Below are 10,479 nucleotides of genomic sequence, written 5' to 3' on the forward strand. Positions count from 1 at the left end.
ACAATACGTTACTAAACAACCAATGGATCACTGAAAAAATCAAAAAGGAAATAAAAAATATCTAGAGGCAATGACAATGAAAACACAACAATCCAAAACCTATGGGACACAGCAAAAGCAGTTCTAAGAGGGAAGTTTATCACAATACAATCCTACCTCAGGAAACAAGAAAAATCTCAAATAAACCAACTAAAGCAACTAGAGAAAGAAGAACAAACAAAACCTAAAGTTAGTAAAAGGAAAATCAGAAAGATCAGAGCAGAAACCAATGAAATGGAAAGGAAGAAAAACAATAGCAAAGATCAATGAAACTAAAAGCTGGTTCTTTGAGAAGATAAACCAAATTGATAAACCTTTAGCCAGACTCATTAAGAAAAAAAGGAAGAGGACCCAAATCAAAAAAAATAGAATAAAAAAGAAGTTACAACGGACATTACAGAAATACAAAGGATCACAAGAGACTACTACAAGCAACTATATGCCAATAAAATGGACAACCTAGAAGAAATGGACAAATTCTTAGACAGGACAACCTTCCAAGAACAACCTTCCAAGACTGAACCTGGAAGAAATAGAAAATATAAACAAATCAATCACAAGTACTGAAATTGAAACTGTGATTAAAAATCTTCCAACAAACAAAAGTCCAGGACCAGATGGCTTCACAGGCAAACTCTATCAAACATTTAGAGATGAGTTAACACCAATCCTTCTGAAACTCTTCCAAAAAATGGCAGAGGAAGAAACATTCTCAAGCTCATTCTACGAGGCCACCATCACCCTGATACCAAAACCAGACAAAGATACCACCAAAAAAGAAAATTATAGGCCAATATCAGTGATAAACATAGACGCAAAAATCCTCAACAAAATACTAGCAAACCAAATCCAACAACACATTGAAAGGATCATACACCATGATCAAGTGGGATTTATTCCAGGGATGTAAGGATTCGTCAACATGTGTAAATCAATCAATGAGATATACCACGTTAACAAACTGAAGAATAAAAACAATATGATCATCTCAATAGATGCAGAAAAAGCTTTTGACAAAATTCAACACACATTTATGATAAAAACTCTCTAGAAAGTGGGCACAGAGGGAACCTGCCTCAACATAATAAAGGCCGTATATGACAAATCCACGCAAACATCGTTCTTAACAGTGAAAATCTGAAAGCATTTCCTCCAAGATCAGGAACAAGAAAAGGATGTCCACTCTCACCACTTTTATTCAACAAGATCAGGAACAAGACAAGGATGTCCACTTTCAACCACTTTTATTCCAATTTTGGAAGTCCTAGCCACGGCAATCAGAGAAGAAGAAGAAACAAAAGGAATTCAAATTGGAAAAGAAGAAGTAAAACTGTAACTGTTTGCAGATGACATGATACTATACATAGAAAATCCTAAAGATACTACCAGAAAACTACTAGAGCTCATCAATGAATTCAGTTAAGTTGTAGGATACAAAATTAATACACAGAAATCTCTTGCACTCCTATACACTAACAATGAAAGATCAGAAAAAGAAATTAAAGAAAAAATCCCGTTTACCATGGCATCCAAAAGAATAAAATACCTAGGAATAAACCTACCTAAGGAGGCAAAAGACCTGTACTCTGAAAACTATAAGATACTGATGAAAGAAATCAAAGACAGCACAGATGGAGAGATATACCATGTTCTTGGATTGGAAGAATCAACACTGTCATTGATTCTTTACAGAGCATTTTTTACAGAATTAGAACACATAATTTTACAATTTGTATGGAAACACAAAAGACACCAAATGCCAAAGCAATGCTGAAAAAGGAAAACGGGGTTGTAGGAAACAGGCTCCCTCACTTGAGACTATACTACAAAGCCACACTAATCAAAACAGTATGGTACTAGCACAAAAACAGGAATATAGCTCAAGGGACCATTGTTGCATTCCTGGGAACACCCCATGGAGAGGGTTAGCCTAAGCAGTACCCTGGGGTTGAGCAACACGTTGGGGGAACTTGTCCAAAAGATGAAGGTCAGTGCACAAAAGCATTGTTTATCCATGGCATGACGGAGATAAGCGAGTGAGCCTGCAGACTGATATCTCCAATTATGGGTGAATGGATTGCTCTGGGTTGGATACTTTCACCTGCATTTACCTGGTCTGAGTTGTACCAAGAGACCAAGTTCTAGTTTCTTCCTAAGAACGGTAGGTTCAGGAAAGTTTGTTTTTCTAGATAATAGATCCTCTTTTCTTCTTTGGGGACCCAACCCTTAGCCACTCTCAGTCCATGTGACTAGGAGAGATGGACTTCATTTCCCACCCACCTCTGTTCCCATGTCCAGAGCTCAACACCCGACCAAAGCTTGTCCAGTGCTGAGTCCACAAAGCTAAAGTAATTGGTTTGGGGACAAACTAATGGGAATCAACCTCAAGACTCCTGCTGGAGCTGTGAGGAAGCAGGGGCTCTCTTTGTTGGGGTTGTGAAAGAAAGTCCAGAGACAAACCCACGCACCTATGGTCTCCTAAACTACAACAAAGGAGGCAAGAATATACAATGGACAAAAGACAGTCTCTTCAATAAGTGGTGCTGGGAAAACTGGACAGCTACATGTAAAAGAATGAAATTAGAACATTCTCTAACACCATACACAAAAATAAACCCAAAATGAATTAAAGATCTAAATGTAAGACTGGATACCATAAAACTCTTAGAGGAAAACATAGGAAGAACACTCTTTGACATAAATTATAGCAAGATCTTTTTTGATTCACCTCCTAGAGTAATGAAAATAAAACCAAATATAAACAAATGGGACCTAATTAAATTAAAAGCTTTTGCACAGGGGCTTCCCTGGTGGCGCAGTGGTTGAGAGTCCGCCTGCCGATGCAGGGGACACGGGTTTGTGCCCCGGTCTGGGAAGATCCCACATGCCATGGAGCGGCTGGGCCCGTGAGCCATGGCCACTGAGCCTGCGTGTCCGGAGCCTGTGCTCCACAATGGGAGAGGCCACAACGGTGGAAACCATAAACAAAATGAAAAGACAACCCACAGAATGGGAGAAAATGGATGCAAATGGATGGACAAGAGATTAATCTCCAAAATAAACAAACAGCCCATGCAGCTCATTATCAAAAAAACAAACAACCCAATCAGAAAATGGGCAGATATAAACAGACATTTCACCAAGGAAGACATACAGATGGCCAAGAGGTACATGAAAAGATGCTCAACATCACTAATTAGTAGAGAAATACAAATCAAAAATACAGTGAGGTATCACTTCACATCACTCTGTATGGCCATCAACAAAAAATGTACAAAAATAAATGCTGGGGAGGGTATGGTGAAAAGGGAACCCTCCTACACAGTTGGTGGGAAGGTAAATTAGTACATCCACTATAGAGAACAGTATGGAGGTTCCTTAAAAAATTAAAAATAGAGCTACCATATGATCTAGCAATCCCACTCTTGAGCATATATCCAGAGAAAACCATAATTTGAAAAGATATACATGTACCCCAATGTTCACTGCAGCACCATTTACAGCAGCCAGGACATGGCTGTCTGTTGAAGGAGGAATGGATAAAGAAGATGTAATATACATATACAATGAAATATTTCTCAGCCACATGAAAGAATGGAATAATGCCATTTGCAGCAACATGGATGGACCTAGAGATTTTCATACTGAGTGAAGTAAGTCAGACAGAGAAAGACAAATATCATATGATATCGCTTACATATGGAATCTAAAAAAATGGTACAAATGAACCTATTTACAAAACAGAAATAGAGTCAGAGATGTAGAAAACAAACTTATGGTTATCAAGGGGGAGAGGGGGCAGGATGGATAAACTGGGAAATTGGGATTGACATATACACACTAATATATATAAAACAGATAAGTAAGAAAAACCTACCATATAGCCCAGGGAACTCTACTCAATACTTTGTAATGACCTATATGGAATAGAATCTAAAAAAGAATGCATTTATGTATAACTGATTCACTTTGCTGTACAGCAGAAACTAACACAACACTGTAAATCAACTATAATCCACTAAAAATTAATTTTAAAAAAAGGGTATAGTAATTATAGTCTCACACAAACACTGAGAACAAAACTGCAATTACTACACTAATGTTAGACAAAGTAGACTTTGGAACAAAGAGTATTATCAGAGATTTTTTAAAATAGTGTTTCACCATAAACAAAATGAAAAGACAACCCTCAAAAGGGAGAAAATATTTGCAAATGAAGCAACTGACAAAGGATTAATCTCCAAAATTTGCAAGCAGCTCATGCAGCTCAATATCAGAAAAACAAACAACCCAATCCAAAAATGGGCAGAAGACCTAAATCGACATTTCTCCAAAGAAGATATACAGATTGCCAACAAACACATGAAAGAATGCTCAACATCACTAATCATTAGAGAAATGCAAATCAAAACTACAGTGAGGTATCACCTTACACCAGTCAGAATGGTCATCATCAAAAAAATCTACAAAAAAAAATCTACAAACAATAAGTGCTGGAGAGGTGTGGAGAAAAGGGAACCCTCTTGCACTGTTGGTGGGAATGTAAATTGATACAACCACTATGGAGAACAGTATGGAGGTTCCTTAAAAACTAAAAACAGAACTACCATATGACCCAGCAATCCCACTACTGGGCATATACCCTGAGAAAACCATAATTCAAAAAGAGTCAATGTACCACAATGTTCATTGCAGCACTATTTACAATAGCCAGGACATGGAAGCAACCTAAGTGTCCATCGACAGATGAATGGATAAAGAAGATGTGGCACATATATACAATGGAATATTACTCAGCTATAAAAAGAAACGAAATTGAGTTATTTGTAGTGAGGTGGATGGACCTAGCGTCTGTCATACAGAGTGAAGTAACCGTACGCTAACACTTATATATGGAATTTAAAAAAAAAAAAAAAAAAAAAAAGGTCCTGATGAACCTAGGGGCAGGACAGAAATAAAGACGCAGACTTAGAGAATGGACTTGAGGACACAGGGAGGGGGAAGTGTAAGCTGGGACGACATGTGAGAGTAGTACTGACATATATACACTACCAAATGTAAAAGAGATAGCTAGTGGGAAGCAGCTGCATAGCACAGGGAGATCAGCTCGGTGCTTTGTGACCACCTAGAGGGGTGGGATTGGGGGGTGGGAGGGAGACGCAAGAGGGAGCGGATATGGGGATATATGTATACATATAACTGATTCACTTTGTTATACGGCAGAAACTAACACATCAGTGTAAAGCAATTATACTCCAATAAAGATGTTAAATAAAAGAAAAGAAATATCAGGAAGGAAATCAGAAAATACTTTGAACTTAATGAAAATAAAAAGACAGTCTCAAATTTTGTGGGATGCAGATAAAGCAGCACTTAGAAGAAAATTTATAGCTTTAAATGCTTATGTGAGAAAAGAAGTAGAAAATCAATTATCTAAACTTCTGCTTTAAGAATCCTGAAAAATAAGAGCAAATTAAGCCCAAATAAGTATGAAGGAAATGCTAAAGATGAGGTTAGAAATCAATAAACAGAAAACTGACAAACAGTACAGAAAAACTAACAAAGTCAAGTGCTGAATCATTGAAAAGTTCAATGAAATTGATAAGTATGTAACTAGACTGATTAAGAACAAAACAGAAGAGACAAATTATTAATATCAAGACTGAAATGGGGTCATTATCACAGATATTAAAAATATAAATAAAAATATAATACATGAATATTATGTTTAAATTTATGCCAATAAATTTGACTAGATGAGTTGGAAAAATTTCTTGAAAAACATAAATTACCAAAACTGACTCAAAAAGTTATGGAAAATCCAAATAGACTTATATACACTAATAAAATTAGTGGGCAAAGACTTCTCAAATAGGATGAAAAAAACACAAAACCACACACTGTGTGGTTTCGAAAGACACTGTTAAGAAAATTTAAAAGCCAGTTCAGATTGGGAGAAACTATTCACAATACATATTCTTTCTAGCAAAGAAACTATATAAGGAAGCATAAAGAACTCTTACTACAACCCAATGTTTTTAAATTGGGCAAAAAATTTGAACATACACATAACAAAAGAAGATATATGAACAGCCAATAAGCATATGAAAACATGCTCGAGATCAATAGTTATCAGGGAAATACAAATAAGCCTATACTGAGATACTACTTCTACCCCTCTAGAGTGGCTAATACTAAAAAGACTGACAATAACAAGTGTTAAGTGAGGATATAGAGTAACTGGAACTCTCATACATTGCTATTGGGAATGAAAAATGGTACAATCACTTTAGAACATAGTTTGACAGTTTCTTAAAAAGCTAAACATATACTCTCCATAATACTCAGAAGTTCTCCTACTAGGTATTTAATCAACATCATGAATGATACTGAATGTGTCTACACAAAAACATGTATCTACACAAAAACTTGTACATGAAAATTCATAGTGGCTTTATTTTTTATAGTCCAAAGCTGGAAACAACTCAAATTCCCATCAACTGGTGAACAGATGAAATGTGTAAATCCATAAATAAATACCACTCAGCAATACAAGGGAATGAATCACAAAACAAGCAACAACACTGATGAATGTCAACAACATTATGCTGAAGAAGACAGATGCAAAGAAGTACATACTTAGGATTCCATCTATATGAAATTTTATAACAAGGAAAACAAATCTGTAGTAAAAGAATGCAAATCAGTGGCTGCCTGGGGCTATGATTAGACACTGGAGATTTATGGGGTAGAGACACAAAGGAAATTTGGGGGAGTGATAGAAAAATAAAATCCAAAGCTGGAGTAAAATGCTTTCTGGCTTTGTTTTGCTTTTTTTTTGCGGTACGCGGGCCTCTCACTGTTGTGGCCTGTCCCGTTGCAGAGCACAAGCTCCAAAAGTGCAGGCTCCGCGGGATGTGGGATCTTCCCAGACCGGGGCACGAACCAGTGTCCCCTGCATCGGCAGGCGGACTCTCAACCACTGCACCACCAGGGAAGCCCTCTGTTTTTATATTTTAAAAATGACTCCATCTGTTAGAATCAGCAGCTAAAATAAGTTAATATACGTAACAATGTTTTTTTTTTTTTTTTGCTGTACGTGGGCCTCTCACTGTTGTGGCCTCTCCCGTTGAGGTGCACAGGCTCCAGATGTGCAGGCTCAGCGGCCATGGCTCACGGGCCCAGCCGCTCTGTGGCATGTGGGATCTTCCCGGACCGGGGCACAAACCCGTGTCCCCTGCATCGGCAGGCGGACTCTCAACCACTGCGCCACCGGGGAAGCCCCCGTAACAATGTTTTAATAGTTGGGTTTTGCAGGTTTACAGAAGTAGCTACTTAAGCTCTGTTTTGCATTTCTGTGAACTGTACACTAGATTTGTTTCTAGAGATATAAAAAATGAATTAGCAAGAACGATTCAATCTTGAGTTTCACATAATCCAGGAGAGTTATATTATGCCTCTCTGGCTGGTAGGTAGATAGGAATTCAAGCTGAGCAGCTCAGAGCCAGTGCAAATTTTCATAAAAATCTTCAGCTAGCCAATGTATCATAATGCCTTAGTACATTCACTGTGAACTAAAAGTTTCAAATATTAATTCTAAGTAACGAGATTTTAGAACAGCTGTGTGTTTAAGTCTATTTAATTCTGGGGAGTTGGAGAAAGAGTCTACGTGATTTACGGAGTCAGATAAACAGAGTTTGAATCCTGCTCTGCCATTCCTGTCTGACCTTAGGCAATTTGCTTATCCTCTCAGACTCAGTTTCCCTTTTGTAAAATGTGTTTTACCTGGCAGGTAACACTCAAAAAATGTTAGTTCCTTTTCTGCCCAAATGAAAGTAGAGTTATAATCAATGTGGTCCTTTGAGAATATTAATCTTTTGACAGCGTACAGAATACCGTGGATAAGAAAAAGAGAAAGGACATAAAATAACTAGTGAGAAGGATTCAGAAGTAAGATAATAATAGCCTGAACCAAGAAGTGGCAATGGGAATTGAAAAGAAGAGATGAATGAAAACATTTAGAAGAAAGAAAACACAGGATTGGGTATGAGAGCCAAGAACAAGAAAAGAATCAAAGATGCAGGCAAGTTATGTGGAGTAGAGCAGTGACATGACCACAGCTTGGATGGATGATGACAAATGGTAAGTTGGCAAATTAAAACAGTTGTTTCCCAGATATAACAGCTTGTTTTTTCTTAGACCACTTGCCTTTATTTCTTAGAGCAATAGAAACATAGTACAAACTATGTACGTAATTTTAAATTTCCTAGCAGTCACTTTAAGAAGAAATATGTAAAATAAATTTTATTACTATATTTCACTTATCCCAGTATATCCAAAATATTATCATTTCAACATGTAACCATTAAAATATTAATGAGATTTTACATCGTTTTTTGAATTTAATCTTCAAAATTTGATGTTGATTTATACTTACAGCACGTCACAAGTTGGACCAGCCACATATGAGTGGCTAACATTTTTGACAGCACAGGCTTAGACTATTAGATACTATAATTAATATTTCTTTCCAGATGAGAAGGTCAACAAAATGTGGAATACCCATTCAATGTTACAGTCAACAATAAAAAGGAACAGACTACAACATGGATGAATTGCAAATGCATTATGCTAAGTGATTGGACTCAGGAAGCTACTATGTAATTCTATTTATATGACATTCTGGGAAAGGCCAAAATATAAGAATCAAAAACATATCAGTGGTTGCCTGAGGTTGGGAATAGGGAGAGGACTTGACTAAATTCACAGAGAAATTTTTTGGTATGATGAAAGTGTTCTGTATCTCAATTATGGTGATGGCTATGTGACTATGCATTTGTCAAAATCATAATAGAACTGTATAGAGTCATCCCTCAGTATCCACAGGGGATTGGTACCACCAATCTAATGTGTGTTGGTAGGATGTGGAGAAATTGGAACCTTTATATACTGCTGGTAGAAATGTAAAAATGGTATAGCTGGTTTGGAAAACAGCCTGCACTTCCTCAAAAGGTTAAATGTAAGGTTATAATTTACCAATTCTACTCCTAGGTATATACCCAAGAAAAACAAAAACATGTATCTACACAAAAACTTGTACATGAATGTTCACAGCAGCATTATCCAAAACAGCCCCAAAGTAGAAACAGCCCAAATGTCCAACTGATAAACAGATAAATAAAATGTATTACATCCATATACTCTATAAAAAAGAATATTACTCTATAAAAAGCAATAGAGTGCTGATACACGCTACAAGGTTGATGAACCCTAAAAACAATACTTCAAGTGAAAAATGTTGGTTACTAAGTATCACATACTGTATGATTCTACATATCCAGAAATGTCCAGAATAGACAAATCTATCAAGACAGAAAATAAATGAGAAGTTGCCTAGGGCTGGAGGAGATTAGGGGAAGAGGGTAGAGGTACTGAGGCTAAAGGGAATGGGGTGACTTTTTGGGTGATGAAAATATTCTAAACTTGATAGTGGTAATGGTTGCACAACTCTGTGAATACACTGAATACACTGTGAATACAAATTGTATAAAGGGTGAGATGTTTGTGAATTATATCTCAATAAAGCTGTTAAAAAATACTCTCCTAATAACGGGGGAAGAGTTTTTAGTATACACTAACAAAATAACTAAACAATGAAAAGTGGTATCTATGCAAACATGTTACTTATATGTTTTTGTGCATCTTTGGCATTAGATTAGGAAAAAATAGCAAAATGATTACCCTTTCTACTGAAGACAACTGTTGCTGTAATCCATCACATTTTTTGCTTGCTTCTTCAAAAAGAGTTTTATACTTTTCTGTCTGAGACTGTTGCAAATTAATTGTCCGCTGCTGTCTCATACAATCTCCTTCAGAATTTTTCAGTTGAGACTTTAAATTCTGAATTTCATCCTCCTATAGTTATGAAATTATAGATTATATGGAAAAACATACATGATTTGGTATCAAAACATAAAGCAGAAAACATAAAGGAGCTTCGTATGATATTTGGTGAGATATATATACCCATTTCACTAAGAAAAACGAATTACATTCTATTTTCATCCTCAAAATGGAAGACAGATGTTTTATTTGCGCTTAATAGCTTACACTTGTAAGTCTAATACAGAGCATTCTAATTGCTATCAAGTATTTAAAATTCTTCAGCTCTGTGAAAATTCAACATCTCAGAATAAAGTTCAGTATTTAAATTTCTGAATTTAAAAGTTAACTGTGGGGCTTCCCTGGTGGCGCAGTGGTTGAGAGTCCACCTGCCTATGCAGGGGACGTGGGTTCATGCCCCGCTCCGGGAGGACCCCATATGCCGCGGGGCGGCTGGGCCCGTGGGCCATGGCCGCTGGGCCTGCGCGTCCAGAACCTGTGCTCCGCAGCGGGAGAGGCCACAGCAGTGAGAGGCCCACGTACCACAAAAAAAAAAAA

At 37.0% G+C, this 10,479-nt stretch overlaps 1 protein-coding gene across 1 annotated transcript in view; it reads right to left on the reverse strand.

The window, feature by feature from the left end:
• Positions 1-10,479, reverse strand: part of TEX9 (testis expressed 9) — an 85,543-nt gene that overhangs the window by 39,188 nt on the left and 35,876 nt on the right. The window contains exon 9 of the mRNA XM_007447234.1: positions 9,781-9,954. Coding sequence (XP_007447296.1) covers positions 9,781-9,954 — 174 coding nt within the window. The remainder of the gene's footprint in view (positions 1-9,780; positions 9,955-10,479) is intronic.

This window comes from Lipotes vexillifer, unplaced genomic scaffold (genome assembly GCF_000442215.2).
Source record: "Lipotes vexillifer unplaced genomic scaffold, Lipotes_vexillifer_v1.1 scaffold1649, whole genome shotgun sequence".
NCBI classification, from domain to species: Eukaryota; Metazoa; Chordata; class Mammalia; order Artiodactyla; family Lipotidae; genus Lipotes; species Lipotes vexillifer.